The 15,966-nt window shown below is 41.1% G+C and overlaps 1 protein-coding gene across 8 annotated transcripts; it reads right to left on the bottom strand.

Annotated features, from left to right (window-relative positions):
* Positions 1-3,017: 3,017 nt before the first annotated feature.
* WDR53 (WD repeat domain 53) lies at positions 3,018-15,856 on the bottom strand. Of its 8 annotated transcripts, none has more exons than XM_072613654.1 (4): positions 15,573-15,776; positions 12,288-12,342; positions 9,303-9,798; positions 3,018-4,164 (listed from the first exon to the last, which is right to left on the bottom strand). In XM_072613654.1, exons 3-4 carry the CDS (start codon positions 9,780-9,782, stop codon positions 3,571-3,573), a joined length of 1,074 nt encoding a protein of 357 aa, XP_072469755.1. In that variant the 5' UTR covers positions 9,783-9,798; positions 12,288-12,342; positions 15,573-15,776; the 3' UTR covers positions 3,018-3,570. The 8 variants fall into 8 exon arrangements, with proteins under 8 accessions (XP_072469755.1, XP_072469756.1, XP_072469753.1 ...); XM_072613655.1 differs by having other exon boundaries at positions 15,635-15,773; XM_072613652.1 differs by having other exon boundaries at positions 15,561-15,687.
* Positions 15,857-15,966: the final 110 nt, after the last annotated feature.

The raw sequence follows: 15,966 nt of genomic DNA, 5'->3' as shown, positions 1-15,966 counted from the left end.
TTAAGTGAAAGAATAAGACATCAAGGCCTGCATTCAGTAAAGAAAGAAGAGTGGGAAAAATTTGTAGATTACTACCATACCAAAGCAGTTAAGTAGCCTGGTGGTTAGAGTGCCAGGTTGTCCTCATCTTTGTCTGTCCTTTGTTCTCGAAAAGGACCATATCATGAGGGAGGTGATGCCATGACATGCAAATGAATTGAATTCAAGTGAGGCAAGGGTGTGCAAGGTCACCAGCCTCACTTTCTCCTCTGGGGCTATCTGGGTCCAGTAGCAAGATATAGATCAGGACAAGTGGAGATGGACTTCTAGAATGCTAGGCCTGGAGTCAGGAAGACCTGACCTGAATTCAAATCTGACCTCAGATACCTCCTAGCTATGTTACCCTGGGCAGTCACTTAACCCTGTTTGTCTCAGTTTCCTCATCTGTACAATGTGCTGGAGAAGAAAATGACAAACCATTCCAGTATCTTTGTCAGGAAAACTCCAAATGGGGTCTTGGAGAGTTGGATACAACTGAAATAACTGAATAGCAACAAACTGGACCAAATTCTCAGGGTAACTAAGTATATCTTGTTCTTGACTCAGTTACAACTGCATGAAAAGGAACAGTTCCTCCTCAATTTTAGTAATGATATATGGCATGACATATGGCAAAAGGGTTTAAGGGTTTTTTGATTTGTATTTTTTGATATTGATAGGGCAAGCCCATTTCCAACTAAGACTGGGGAGGGTTTCCTGAATGATAAGCCCTCACTGACAGTTATGCTGTGTGCTGCATATTCAGAAGGAGAGGTGAGTACTGATTGGCTGAGAGACCTCTGAGTAAGCTGGGTATGCTTACAAAAGGGGCAGACACTTTGGAAGAGGAGTTTTGAGAGAGGCAGTCATGAGAAATAAGGAAACACTTCTGAGTGATGGACAGGAAATATCCCTGGAGCTGCAGAAATGTGGGGATCTGACTCCCCAACATGTCTTACTACAAAGGAGTTTCTCCCACTCCCCACCAAGACTCCTTGGTTGAACTAAGGTGTTCTTATCTTGCCCTCCAGCTCTGTGTGACTTCTATGATTTGTTTGCTGCTTACTTTGATAACATAGTTTATTATCTATCTGTGATAGTCTTTTGTGCAACCAGCATTTGAGGTATGGCAAGCTAATTATGGTCCTCTCCTTGAGAGTCATCATGATAAAAGGCTTCTTCCAGGGTCCCAAAGTATTATAACCCCAGACTGCAAATATCTGATGTGTAATAGATATGTTTCTAGTTCAATGCCTCTTGTAGAAGAGTAAAGGGGCAAATACTTACCCTCTCTTTCCTCCTCACAAAGGGGAAATGGCCCATCCCTCTGGACACAGGTGGGCCAAATCCCAGGTAAGATGTTTATCCATGTCCTACGGGAGCCAGGTGTATCTTTTCATTGCACAGCTCAATCATACATCTCCTAGAATACTTAATGTTAAACTAGTCTCATATACCTGCTATAAACTTTTTTGATCATGATAAGTAATTTAAAATATATTGTTGTTCAGTTGTGTCCAACTCTTTGTTGACCCCGTTTGGGATTTTCTTGGCAAAGATACTAAACTAGTTTGCCATTTCCTTCTAACGCTCATTTTTACAGATGGAGTTAAGTGACTTGCCCAGCATCAGACAGCTAGTTAGTGTCTTGAGGACAAATTTGAACTCAGGTCTTTCTGACTCTAGGCTCGGCGCTCTATCTACTCTACCACCTCGCTGCCAGGATTAGCTTTAGTCACCATTTGTAATAGTTATTAAATGACCTGGACATACTGGGTGCTGACCAGGACAAGTTATAACACCCAGGAAGATGACTCCTGACTCTAGGCCCAGGACTCCATCCACTGTTAATACCTGGCTACTCCTTCAAAATACATCACTCTATTTTATTTGATATTGCTTTATATAGTATCTTTGCATCTTTGTTAAGGAGCCTGTTCTATAATTTTCTTTTTTATTGTCATCTTCACCTGGTTTAAAAATTAACACCTTATTTGCTTCATCAAAGGTACTGGGTAATGTTCTGCCTTTCTCTATTCCACTAGGTAACATTGGGGTTATTTGTTCCTAGGAAGTTTGAAAGTATTCTATTGCAAATCTCTCAGGCCAGGTGCTTTTCTGTGGGGTAATTTTTTAAGGAGTTATCATGTTTCTTCCTCTGGAAAATTACCACAAACAAGGGCAAGTTTAATCTCCCAGCTCAACACCTCCTGACATTCTGGGAATAAAGAGTAAAACCGATCTGTAATAACCATTTTGGATGGAAGACTTCAGTGTACCGAAGGGCAGAGGTGGATTAAACCAGTGTTACCAAACAGCATTCTATGACAACGTTTTACCAGTCCACAAAAATTTTGTTGCCCAAGGTGCCTAGTTATCATACCCTATAAACTTGAAATACTTAACTGTTTGTCCCTGCATTCTCCTCTTCCCTACCCCCAGCCTCCAGTTCCTTAGAGTTGCCACTCTGAAGCTTCACTGGTGAAATAACCATAGTAATAAAGAATTGTTAGCATTTTACTGGTCTGCAGTATGATTAGAGTTGGGAAGTTAAAATGACCTCAAGGTATGGTCCTGTTATCAAACAGTGTTTACAATTTCCTTGAATTCTTCAGCATTTATGCTCACCTCAGAAGTGGACATTCTAGTAGCAGACCACAAAGCGGGGTTATGATTTTGTCCTGTTCAGCACCCAGTAAATCCAGGGTACTTAATAACTATTAAAATGATGCCTAAAGCTGATCCTGGCAGCTAGGGGGTAGAGTGGACAAAGCACTGGGGCCTGGAGTCAGAAAGACTCATGTTCCTGAGTTCAAATTTGGCCTCACTTACCAGCGTCTGACCCTGGACAGATGGGCGACATAACTGTGGGACCCAATCCTAGTTGGAACTTGCTTCCATGAACTTGTACTGAGCTCACACTCCTTTTCCTTAAATTTCCTACAATCCTGATGGTGGAGTGCATGTCCCCAGTTGTCATTTAAATGAAGAGTAAGGGATTTTGCATTCTTCAATCAATTAAGTCTTTATTAAAGTACCTCCAATCTTAGGCATTATGTTTGGTTCTTAACAAATAGAAAGCATTAAGGGATGCATATGTCAGGCACGGTGCAGAGAACTGAGCATAAAATACATAAAAAAGACAAGACTCTGCCCTTAAGGAGCTTCCATTCTAATAGGGGAATATAAAACACAAAAGAGAATGGTAGTCAGGAGGGGGTAGGTTTGGTTTGGGAATACTCAGGGGTGGGGAGTGAAACCACAAGGCCTTGACATATCCTTTCAGCTATGTGGTGCTGATTTGATTATTGTTCCCAGAAAAGGGTGGGGAGAGGGGAGGAACCTCATGAAAATGGCAGCAGAGTGTACTGGGTTTGGGTTGGGCTGGATTTGGAGAGTCTCCATCAATCAGGAGTGCAAGGCTCCAGCGTAGGGAACTTAAGTGTCAGTTGGGGTCAGAAGCATAGGATAGAGTGAAGTGTTTCAAAATACTGAAGAACCAATGATGGTAGATTCTCCTACTATGGATTTTAAATGATTTCTTTATTGAATTTAGAAGTCACTTAGGGGATATACAGATATAGAACTACTCTGATCAGCAACAAGGATCTTTCCAGCCCCCTTTATCTTGGTATATGAGATCCAGTTCACTTTTTCCCCATGTTCAACAGTGAGCTTTGGTAAGGGTTCAGTACATACTGTTTCATCTGTTTCTAAAGCATTATCATTTCCTTTTTGTTTGGGACAGGTTGATGTTTTAGTTTTCTTCCTATGGGTGAATTTTACAGGACTCTTCTGTTTCCCCCCAACTTTGCTGCTCACATCCCATAACATTACCTTCCCATCATTCCCTCCACTGAGCAGCAAATAGGAATCTGGAAGGAAGTGTACCTGTGATACCCCCAGAGTATGGCCCTTAAACCCTACTTCTTGTTCACATTTGACTCCCAATACTCTAAAAATTCGGACTTTGCCATCTTCAGCACCACAACTAAAAACATTCCCACAAGATGCGACGGAGAGAGAGTGAGCGAGGGCAGGATTAAAGAGCTGACCAGATGCCTGTTCTCCTGTCTCGTCTGTTTCGTCTTCCTGTAAGTTTGCCATCCAGAGAGGCCGAGCTTTCTGTAGGTTCCACAGCATTACCTTCAAATAAAAGTCAAAAGTCACATATAATAACAACTGACATTTTTAATAGTCCTTTAGGACTTGCAAATGGCTTTCTTTCCAACAACACTAGGAGGTAAGCGGTACAACTATTATCCTAATTTTGTGGGTAAGGAAATTAGCTCTAGGAAGTTCAGTGACTGGCCTGTGAGCACAGACTTCCTGCTCCAAGACCAGCAGCACAGTTTTTATTATGTTAGGCTGCTGCTTGTCATTCTTTCACACACTCAAATAGTTCTAGACATTTTGTTCAGTAATCAGATTTAGTCAGTTATGTAGTCTCCTTTAATGAAAATGCATGTCTGATTAGAATTTGAGGATGCAGCATATCCCACTGAGATGAGAGATAGGAAGGAGGGGGAGAGAGAAAGACAGACAACAGAGCCCTGGGAGAGGCAACACCCCAACACAAAAGCACAGAGAGGCAGCACCCCCAGGCCACCAGCTCTTACAGCTTGTGGAAGCAGGCTAGTTGTCCCTACCAACTACCAATCAACTGACACTTTCAGGACAGGCAAACCAGCCAAAGCTGAAGCAGCAAGGCATCCTGAGGGAGAGACAGGAAGCACTATGTACCAAGCAAGTCAAATCACCATCACTACCACCATAACCTGCATCTCCCCTCAGACCCTCATGGAGATGGTCTAGTACTCTGAACCCAAGGGCCTTGGGAACAACAATGTTTCCAGCCCAGTGCCCTCAGCCATCATCCTGGTAAGATGAAGCCTGGCAACTGCTCCTGCAGGTGCCTTAACTACTGGAGACCCAAAAAAGAAAGTTCTTGCCACTAAAGTCCTTGGTACCAAATAGTTCCATATCAGAAACTGATATGATTTTATCAATGAAAATGACATTAAAGAAGAATTATCATCTGCTTTGTTACTGTATGTATCTTGTATAAACCCATTTACGTTCATGTTGTTTACCCTATTAGGATGTCAGATCCTCTAGGGCAGGGACTGTTTATTCTTTCCATTACTTAGCACAGTGCCTGGTACACAATAAGTGCTTAATAAATGCTTGATTTGATTGACCTCCAGGTAATATCTGGCATCATATACCTTAATGACACAGACACCAGGTTATGCTAGGAATAGAAAATGATTTAAATAATCACAGTCTTGGACAATCTTGTTGTAGTTTGTTTTTTCTAGCCTAGTCTTTTACAGGCTGTTTAGCCCCTAGTCACCTAACCCCCTTCCTTTGTCTCTCCCCTGGTCTGGCAGTTTCTATACTTGAGTCAATCTGAGTTGGATAGATCTAGTTTCCTACCTGGTTGGCAATTTCTTGACTGTGACCTTGGTGGAAGAAAACTCATCAGTCACACCTGAGCAGGACTTTTTTAACTCCAATAAAAAAACCCTTGATGGGCTCTGATCTGGGAGTTGCCATGATCCAGAGCTCATTTGATCAGCCGTTACACACAACCTGATCTAGGAGATTCCTAAAAGCATGGACTTGGGAGTCTTAGACCACTGTCAATTTCTTCATACTCCTATATCTGAAAACCTATGTGCCTGAGGCTTCCTGATCCCTGCTTTTTCCTAAACTGACTTTATAGATGTTAACTAAAATCTATAAAACCAATTTAAGCCCATCTAAAAATAAAGTTACTAAGCTTCTGGCAAGAATTTTGCATTTGAATCATTTATTTCCTCTTCTCTGTCTAAAAGTGAAAACATATCAGGATTTTTCCCTCTGTTTAAACAGGGAGTTAAAGTTTTATTCTAAAATTTTAATTTTTTTTGTGAATTACACTGGACACCTAAACATGCATGCCTTTGTTTTCTGAGTCAAAAGTGAACCATTAGATAGATGAGTTTGATGCTATTAGCATCTGATTTTATAACTGAAGAGGTCTCCTCTCACCACATTAAGGCCATTTTCATAAACTCATTCTCAAGAGTCGTGACATCTAGTAGCTACCAAATGTCTCTCCTAAATTTGTGCTTCTGCTTGCAAGACATTATCCCGAAGATCCACTTAGGTGGAGACTGCTACATTTTATAAATAGCAGGCAACCATGAAGCAAAATCACACTGAGATCAAAGAAATATTAAGGAATCTAAAATAAGAAATTAAACACTAAAACCAAATGAGGTCTAAGTATTTGAGAAGTAAAAGGAAATCCCGAAACTACACTGCTGAAAAGCATTTGGATATAATCAAGGTTTTTTCAACACTATCCAGGTTCCTACACTATTTTTTGTATTTGCCTCCCCAATGTCCAGACTACTTCTTCACCTTATCAGACATTCTATACCCACAAAGATTTTCACCTGCTTGATCAAATTCATGCTTCCCTCAAAACATTCAAATGTGTTCTCAGGAGTCTTAGATACCTTCAAGAATAGCTGGCTTGAAACCTCAAGTCATTACCAATCATTCTGGATTCTCAAACCATCCCTGCCTTACCTAAACACTTCTTTCTCTGCCACACCCTTTAATATCCCCCAAATGTTGGAAGGCTGGCACATTCAAATTCCTGGGCAAACCACGAAGCCATATTTGTCAGTATCTGACACTAGGACTTTTTTTGGGGGGGGGGGGGGACCTGAAAATAGGGAGACAGAGCACAAAAAAAGAGCATCTTAAAGATGAAAACAATTTAGAGAGTTTTAGGGCTGGGGCAGGTATTTACAAAGGGAGGGAGAAATGACAAAAGAGCAGACTGGGCACATAAGAAAGGCAGATTTCTGGACAAGACACTCTTTGGCAGATTGGAAGGTTAATACCTTTCACAAGTAGGTTGGCAAGCTGCTAATACCTCTTCTGACATGAAGTTTGCCTGGAGAAGACAGGGAAGATATGCCACCTCCCTCTCCAAAAAAACCTCAGAAAACCAACAATCTGCTTCCCCTACATACTTCATCATTTAGAGATTCATTTTAGTTAACAATGTCCTCCTTTAAAGTACAGTTTCTGCAAAGGCTAAATGTCTCTGATACTAGCTCTACCATAAGAACCACCAGGGGAAAAATTCTCTCTCATCCATGTCTGCCATATGAGGTTATCTTTTTCCCTTCCCCAGACATATTCACTGGTATAATAAAGGTTTGGACAAGTGAGAGAGAAGAAAAACACTCAAAATCTCAGTTATAGAGATATTTGGTATTTCCAAGCTTTCAAGGATTTTAATAAATCCCACTTTGGTCCTAAAATCTCCTTGCCTGTTTCAGTGAACTCTTAGTACATCTGTCAGGCGATGCAAATCAAAAGGGATGGTAAAATGTATAGCTATACCTTGTTATAATTTCTTTGGTAAGAGACAAAGATGTATAAATTTGCAAAAATCCTGTTGTTGGTGCCATTGAATAAAGACTTTCTCAGAAAAGAAAAATGTAGAAATCTGGTAAGAACTTCTTGCCACTCATTACTTTTGTTTAACTTTTAAAAATCTCTCCTGAAGATAAGGCATTTTGTTAATTTAGTCTGCTTGGGAATTATGTGATTTCTATATCTCACTGTATAAGACATAATCTTGCCCAGTTGTCTGGCCTTTCTGACACTGACTTGGTCAAGCTCATAGCTTGAAGGAAACCTTCAGGAGAGTATCTTTTAGCAGTTTGCCCATATAAATCCCTACATAGAGTTACTAAATGCATCTTTTAGCTGCATGGCCTATAGCTATTCTCAGCTCTGAACCTCTGTACTAGGCTCTGTACTAGAGCACTGAACAACTGGAGAAAGCTCATCATATACAGTAGAGGTAGAGAGAGCAAGGTTACAACAGGGCAAATGTGATAATGCATACAGTTTTATAAACTTTAAAGCATCACTGTTGTTAGTAATCATCTATCTAAAATGAGGAAGGATAGTTCAGAATGGCTGGGAGAACTAGTAGAGAGGGTTTGAAAAGAATGGCCAGTGTCCAAGCTTTACAGTGGTAGCTGCTTATGTAAATACCTAGCTTTGGTAGTATAAGAAGTCCTTCTGCATGAGTATGTACGCATTTTTTTTTTACCAATAGCAATGAACAATGTATGAAGTTCATAAAGATCTTGAATAAAACTTGAGGGGTTTAAAGGTATCACAGGGATAAAAGACTGTATAAAAACCACCAGAATCAGAGTTGAAGGGACTTAATTCACAGAACTAAGAGTTGGAAGGAACCTTAGAGGTCATCTAGTCCAGTGGTGTCAAACTCAAATAGAAAGGAATTCCTGTAGGCTGAATATTGATATAGAAGACCACAAATTAACACTATGTTGTACTGCATTTTTATTTAAGTTGTCAAGCATCTTCCAACTACATTTTAACCTACTTAGGCATGGGCCTTGAGTGTGACACCTCTGATCTAGTCCAATCTCCCACCTTGTCTGTTTTATGGAATCCCTGAGAAGCTGGGTCATCAAGCCTTTACTTAAACATGTCCAGGGGTGAGTATTACAGGACTGTCCATTAGATAGCTAGAGTAATCAAGGTTCTTTCTTTACTGAATTAAAATCTACCTCCATGTGACTTTTATCTATTGTTCCTACTACTGGAGTATCAGGAAATAGGTACATTCTTTCTTTTGTGTGACAGTCTTATAAATATTTGAAGATTACCATTATATCTCCCTTAGTCATCTCTTCTCCAGGTTCATCATCTCCAGCTGTTTGCATAAGATTATTTTTTAACTCTCAATATCCTGGTTATCCTTCTCTAGTTGTTCTTTAATTTTTTTCAATGTAATTCTTAAAATGTGGTGTCTAGAACCAAACACAGCACTCTAGCTGTTAACTAGTACACACACTAGTATTGTCCGCACAGTACTCTATTAACTAATAGATTATAGTGTAATTATCACATTTTGTAATTCTATAGTAAATATAAAACATAGGGCTAGAAATAAGTGATTCAGCCCACTTCTAGTTCCTGTTCCCTTGAGTTACAAGGTAATGCTGTTTTCAGTCCTCTTTCCCACTGGCACAAAGTCAAATAATTAAATCTTTACATCTGTGGGATGATTCTTTACCAATATAGTGATAAAGAGGAAATGTCCATAGCTCGTAAATAGGTAAGGAAACTTGAAGTAGGGTAGAATAGAAAGATCTTTAGCTCAAATGGGTAATTTGATATGGTAAGTAATAATTAGTTTAGCAATCACCCACATACTGATTTGCAAAAATCACCTGCATGTCTAGTCCACATGACAATAGGCTCTGAGGTCTTTGGGGCCGAAAAGCAACAGAAGAACAGATGTTTGAATGCTTCCTCAGAGATCGGCTAACCCGTTTGTTTTCCAAGTCTAAGATTTTGATTGTTCCAGAGTCATCTGCAGAAGCTAGGAGGTTTTCTGTTTCATTCAATGAAAGGCAATTGATTTCCTCTTCATTCACGTGGAAATCGTCAATGGAACCTTTGAAGGATCTGACATCCAGGATGCTAATAACTTCACCGTGTGATGCATACAGTTTGTAAGGACAGGTAGGAGAAAATCTGACACAGGTAACATCATCAGTCCCTTGAAATTGTATCTGTCCTAATGGAATCCCTTCTTGGCTCCAAGTTATGAGGTCACCGCCCTCTGCTCCTGAAGCCACCAGCCCTTCTTTATTTGCACCCAAGCACAGAATAGGAGAAGAATGTCCATTAGTCCATTTGACTGCCATTATAAGTCAGAAGAGTCTATGAAGGAAAAAAATAAAAATCTAACATATTCTTCAAGAACTTAATTGTAGTAGACAAATATAACATTGTCTAATCCAAATGTTAAAAAAAGGCAGAAAATAGTTTAAAAAGTCAAACTTAAAATACAACATATATAATTACATGAAATTTGAGACACAAGCATCTGAATAAGTTGTACAAAAAATAAGTCACTTATAATTCTTCACTTTTGTACTGTGCTTTTCAAAATGTTTTTGTACTGAGCGCCTCATCTAATCCACAAAACAACACTGTGAAGTAGATAGGTCAGGTCCTTTCCTTATTTTACAAACAAAACAACTGGAATAAAAATGCAGAGATGCTAAGTGATTTCTTCAAGGTTACATAACTAAACAGCACTGAATTGGAAGCCAGAGAGTTATAATTCTGGTTCTGCCACTTATTACCTACGTACTTTTGGGCATCTCATGTAAAGCTCTCTATGCCTCAGTTTCTGAAGGTTCTTTCCAACTCTAAAAGCAACAATATTAAGTGACAGAGCCAGGATTAGAATAAAGGCCTCCTTTTCACTTTATCATGTTACTTTTGCCTAATGACATGGTCTAACAATCTATAGAGTATGCAAAAGTGTAACTTTTCAGGGTGTCCTGGTTACCTAGACTTGACCTTGGAAGTAAGCAAGTCAGTTAGGATAAGGGCCCTAGTGACTCCACCTTTAGTGTAGCTTGGAACAGGGAAATATTACACTGCCAAAGTTATTCTTGCTTTAAGATAACACATATGAATGAATTTAATCCAGGGTCAGAACTGAATCCCTATCATTGTTTTGTAAACTTAATAAAAGGATCTAGCAGCTGATCAAAGTTTCTTTTTTTGGTCTCAGATTTTGGTATGTGTATGTATGTTTGTCCTTTGTTGCCAAAGACCATGCCATCAGAGAAATGATGACATGACTTGCACTTGAGTGGAATAGGTTTAGTGAAGACTTCTCAGATTGTAATTCTTCTCCCAGGGATGAGGTAAGACCTAAAGGCTCAAGGTTACAATATTTTTAGAATAGAATAGTTCCATATAAGGATATAAAACTGTGTAGTGTGTTAGGGTCTCAGTGATTGGATAAAACTCACATAATTCCTTGATGTCTTCATTTCAAAAAGGATTGGTTAGATTTCGTGTCTAGAATGTAAGCTCATATTCTCAGCTAATGAGGATAATGGTCAGTGGGGGAGGAGGGACTTGCGTTAGGGTCTATATAAATCACTGCCTTTTCTTTGTCTTTGTCTTTCCTACTCCAGGTGAACTGGTATAGGATTGTCCCGCTTCTTGAGAATCGAATAAATAAACTTTCTGTCATCACTTTGAGAGGCCTCTGAGTAATTAATTTAAGTAGGGACCGGAGCCATCCCACACACACACGACTTTGTTTTGAGTGAGTGAGGCAGGTCACCAGCCTCACTTCTCCTCCACAGCCATCTGAATCCAGTGACCAGATATTCATCAGGATGACTGGAGGTGACCCAGGATGAGGCAATTGGGATTAAGTGACTTGCCCAAGGTCACACAGCTAGTGATTGTCAAGTGTCTGAGGTGAAATTTGAACTCAGGTCCTCCTGACTCCTGCACTGGTGCTCTATCCACTACACCACCTAACTGCCCCTATTTGGTATGTGAAAACAAAGGATGAAGTAAAATTTGTGAACCTGGAGGCAATCAGAACAGATGCTAGATCTGAAAAGGCTCTAATCAGAGTAGTGCAGGAGAAAGATTTACTCAGTTGGTGGAATAAAGAGTAAATTGGAAAGAGGAAAATCAGGGAGTTTATTACAAAAGTCTAGTTGAGAAGGGATGAGGGACTGATTAACAGTTGTTAAAATAGAAGCTGAAAGGAGAGTAGAGCTGTGAAATATATTGTTGAAGTAGAAATAATAGGACTTATCAACTAATTGAATGTGTGGGGATATTCCAAGTTAAATTATCAAAGCAAGCTTAAAATAGCAACCCCACTGCTTTTCTACATAACCAAATGCAGCAATTTCTACAAAGTCAACAAAGTAAAAAAAAAGCACAACAAAACAGCAACTTTTTATTGCAAGGAGACACTGACCAACTAGAGATTGAAGCAAATAAAAGGAAGGAGAACCCAGGAAATGAAATGACTTGGAGGGAAAAAAACCAAAGAATTCCAGTGCTTTGATTTTTAGTACCAAATATTCAAAGAGAGGGACAGCTAAGAAATCCTCTGCCAAGAACCACAGAAACTGCTCAGATAAATACTTTTTGCAGTTAAACTATTCTTTTTCTTTCTCAGGTCTTTTCCCTAGTATAGACTATAACCCCCATAAAATTAGTCAGCTTTTTTTCTAGGTACAAATTTGCAAGAATCATCAGAAAGATCATTCAAGGTATATTTCTGTCTACACTTAGAATTGAGAAGTTGCATGGCATCATGGCTAGGATAACGAATGGATCTGAAGTCAGGAGACTCATCTTCTACCTCAGACACTTACTAGTTATGTGATCGGAGGCAAGTCATTGAACATCTCAGAGCCTCAGTTTCTTCATCTGTAAAAGGGGATAATATATATAATAATTATATATAATATATATTATGTCATAATATATACATTATTATATATGATTATATAATATATATATATAATATTTGCACACTTGCAAATCTTAAGTGCTTTATAACAGTGAGTTGGTATTGCTATCAATCTTAACCATTAACAACAGCAGCCACTTTGACCCTGCTTTGGTCATTTTTGTTCTTGCTCAGTTGTGTCTGACTTCCGTGACCCATTTGGGGTTTTCTTGGAAAAGATACTGCAGTGGTTTGACATTTCCTTTTCCAGCTTATTTTACAGATGAAGGAACTGAGGCAGACAGGATTAAGTGACTTGCCCAGGGTCACACAGCTAATGTCTGAAAGTCATTATCTCATCTTCCTGACTTCAGGGCAGGTGCTCTATCTACTGTACCACCAGGTGGTCCACCCAGATAATTTAGCCTTTATATTTAAGTGGTCTGCTTGCACTCATTCATATAAATTAACTAGATTGCCTGTGCAGGTCCTATACCCCTAATTAGATTTTAAATTCATGTGGGGTATGGATCATCCAGATCTTATATCAGAATATTGCACAAAGAATGTACTTAAGAAATATTTGGTAAATGTAATTCTAGTTCTTTTGCATCTGCCTCAGCGTGGGCCTGAGTAATGCTGTCGGGCTGACTATGAATTTTAGCAATGTATTTTATAAATGAGAAAATGAAAGTTAAATGATTTGCCTAAGATCACAAAGGCATGATGCAGAGAAGAGTGCTGTATCTGCAATCAGAGTACTTGGGTGCAAATTCTGGCTTTTCTCCATGTTCTCTGAGTGACCCTGAGCAAGGCCACTATGCATAAGTTTTCTCATTTATAAAATGAGGGAGTAGGTCTAGACCTCTTCCAGGGTCCTTTCCAGCTCCATGTCTATGGCGAGCGCTGTACTGGCTCTAAATTCTGCTTCTGACACCTAATAGCTGTCACCCTCTGCAGGTCACTGACTATCTCTGAGCCTCAGTTTCATCTGTAAAATGAATACAGCCAGTTTGTTGTGAGGATCAAACTGGATAACATATAAAGGGTTTGCAAACGTTAAAGCAGCATCAGTGCGTACTATTATTATCTTAAGTGGGATTTGGTCCTAGGTCTTCTGATGCCAAATCCAGCACATTATTATAACATGTTGCCTAAAATCAAGTCTCCTCTGAAAAGGTCCAACTTAAGTTCCAAAGATGCAGTTTTTAATGATTAATTTCAGAAAGTTAATAAGCTGACATTTTAGTTTTAATAAAATATCCTAACCCAAATCAAATGAACTTCCTGTAAATACTTCCTGACAGGAACAAGTAGTAATAATTTGGTGCCCTAAGATAAGGTCATTTAGTGACAGCCTTCCTTAAACTTTCAGTTCTGGAAGAAAAACAGGTTTCACAGCTAATTCTGTGAATCATAAGGGTGAGGTTAACTGCCCACCCAAACCAGTCAGAAAAATAAACTGGGGACCTACATAATGGGGTGTGTCGAGCTAGCAGCAAATTCATGGCCAAGGCAAGAAAGGTGTGAATTTCCACACTCATCATGGGTGGATCTAGATTTATGAGGTCAATCAGCATTTACTAGACAGAGGATTATCCTGGAACAGTAAGTTACCTCTGGATCCCTGAAATTTGTTTTCGGTAAAATCAAGGGGAATTACTTATTAGAGTTTGCCAAACACTCAAGTGCCAATCTTCAGCAATGTTAATAAACTAGCCAGAACTGGGAGGGAAATCATAGGAAGGGAACAGCTTACCAGAGTGTCCTGTACACAAGGATTCAATAAATGTTGGCTTAATCAATGTTTTACTGTCTGAATTAAATCAGATCTTGACATTTCCGAAATGAGGTGCCACCATGATGATTCCTGCTCTTGTATCACAGTGGAAAAGGATTGCTAAGAATGGAGCAACATTCCACCCAGCTCCTTACACTTCCAGTGGTCAAATTCTTTTGTAAAATGGGTAAAAGTTGTCTTTAGCATCACTTCCCCTTCTTAGAACCCCTTGGGAGAAAACACTTCCCTCAGTCCTTCCCTCCTATTATCAAGATTAACAAGTCAATGTTGAAAAAAAAAAATCGAACAACTCCTGATAGGGTTAAAAATACCAGAAACAGCTCACCCCTAAATACCTGAGATCCAGTCACAAGGGCAATGGAAGTTTCCAATGGTGTTGGAGAAGAAATAGTTTCATTATGAATTCAGGGCATTTCTCAGCAAGATAAGTACGTGCAGAGTGTCCCAATGGGGAACCTTTGGGTTCCTGGGTTCATTTGAGCCCTTAGGGAATTCTACTGAAAAAAGGGAGGTGAAACCAAAGACCCATATTCCCCACTGCATTTCTGCAGGGCTTACCACAGAAAAGAATCTCTCTCAGAGGTTGTCAATTGCAGCATGAAATTAACATTAGAACAGTTTCCTCGGTAGGGGTCCAAAACCTCTGGAGTATCTAACTTAGAAAGAAAAGGGCAAATTCTCCATGTGGCAATCAACCCTTTGCTAGCAGTGCTCCTTCATTCAGTCTTGTCTAGAGACAAGGTCAAAAAGGGACCAGCCTACGTGACCCAAAATGATGAAAATGGCTTTATCAAGAGAACTAGGGCCACTTGACGTGCCTGTGTGCGGGAAACCACTAAACAGAATAAGATTCAAGCTCTACTTGAGCAGCAGGTCCCCCCCGCTCGTCCAGCATCCTACCTAGGCTAGGTCGACGCAAATACATACAACAGAGACAAACAGACCTAGGCAGGGGCTGCACAAATTCTTTCATTAAGGCTAGCTTTCCCCCCAGATCCCTCGCAGCACGCCTCTACGTCGCTCTTTATACTGCAAAAAACGTTAAAGAGCCCAACACAAGAGGCATTCCTTCAAATGAGTCTCGAGCAGGGGCAACTGGCCCATAGGGAAACCAACTAAGTATCCTTCCAGCTCCGAGTGCCCCTTTACTACGATCCCAGGAAATCATCTGGTCAGACAACGCGTCCCCTGCACGGCCGGCCTTCACCTAAGGACAAGGGCCGGAGGTGGGTGGCGGGGCCCAGGCCCAGGCGCCTCCAGGGACCCCGGGACCCCGGCAGGTAGCTCTGGACCGAGGAGAAACAATCTCCGACAACGAAAGCGGCCGCTCAGAGAGCCGGCGAAGCCAGGAGCCCCTAGAACCGGAGCCCCCCCCCGAGCAGCCCAAGCCGTTACCTGTCCGCACACCTGGCCTTCCCGGCGCCTGCTGATGATCTCATGGCGCAGCGCCCAATCCTCGGCCGACTCACCAGGGATGGGCTCCTCGCGGTCCGTTGTCTCTGGAACAGTCACATCCGGGTCCAAGAGGAGCCTATCGAAGGACCGACGTCCTCGCCTCGTGCCCTCAACCGGCATGGCGGAGCCGCAGGCGCGCCGCTGGGCGGCCGCGGCCCTCGGACGGTTACCGCGCTTGCGCCCAGCCGCGAGGAGCCGGAGGGAAGGCGCGGGGAGAGGGAAGGAAGGGGCGTGACGGGCCGCCGAGGCGACCGCGCGGACGCAGCGTCCCTTGCCCACAGTGGGGCGGGGCCGGCGGACGCCCCGGTGCGGGCGGGGGTGGGGACGGGGGTTCGGCGCGGCGGTT

This window comes from Notamacropus eugenii, chromosome 5 (genome assembly GCF_028372415.1).
Source record: "Notamacropus eugenii isolate mMacEug1 chromosome 5, mMacEug1.pri_v2, whole genome shotgun sequence".
In the NCBI taxonomy this organism is placed as follows: domain Eukaryota; kingdom Metazoa; phylum Chordata; class Mammalia; order Diprotodontia; family Macropodidae; genus Notamacropus; species Notamacropus eugenii.
This window is presented reverse-complemented; position numbering and strand designations above follow the sequence as displayed.

Coding starts and splice junctions, on each gene's coding strand:
- WDR53 (XM_072613657.1), bottom strand. CDS start 9,782: ATGGCAGTCAAATGGACTAATGGACATTCTTCTCCTATTCTGTGCTTG. Junction 4,165..9,302: donor CATGTGGACTAGACATGCAG/GTGATTTTTGCA, acceptor TTTTATTTGAAG/GTAATGCTGTGGAACCTACA.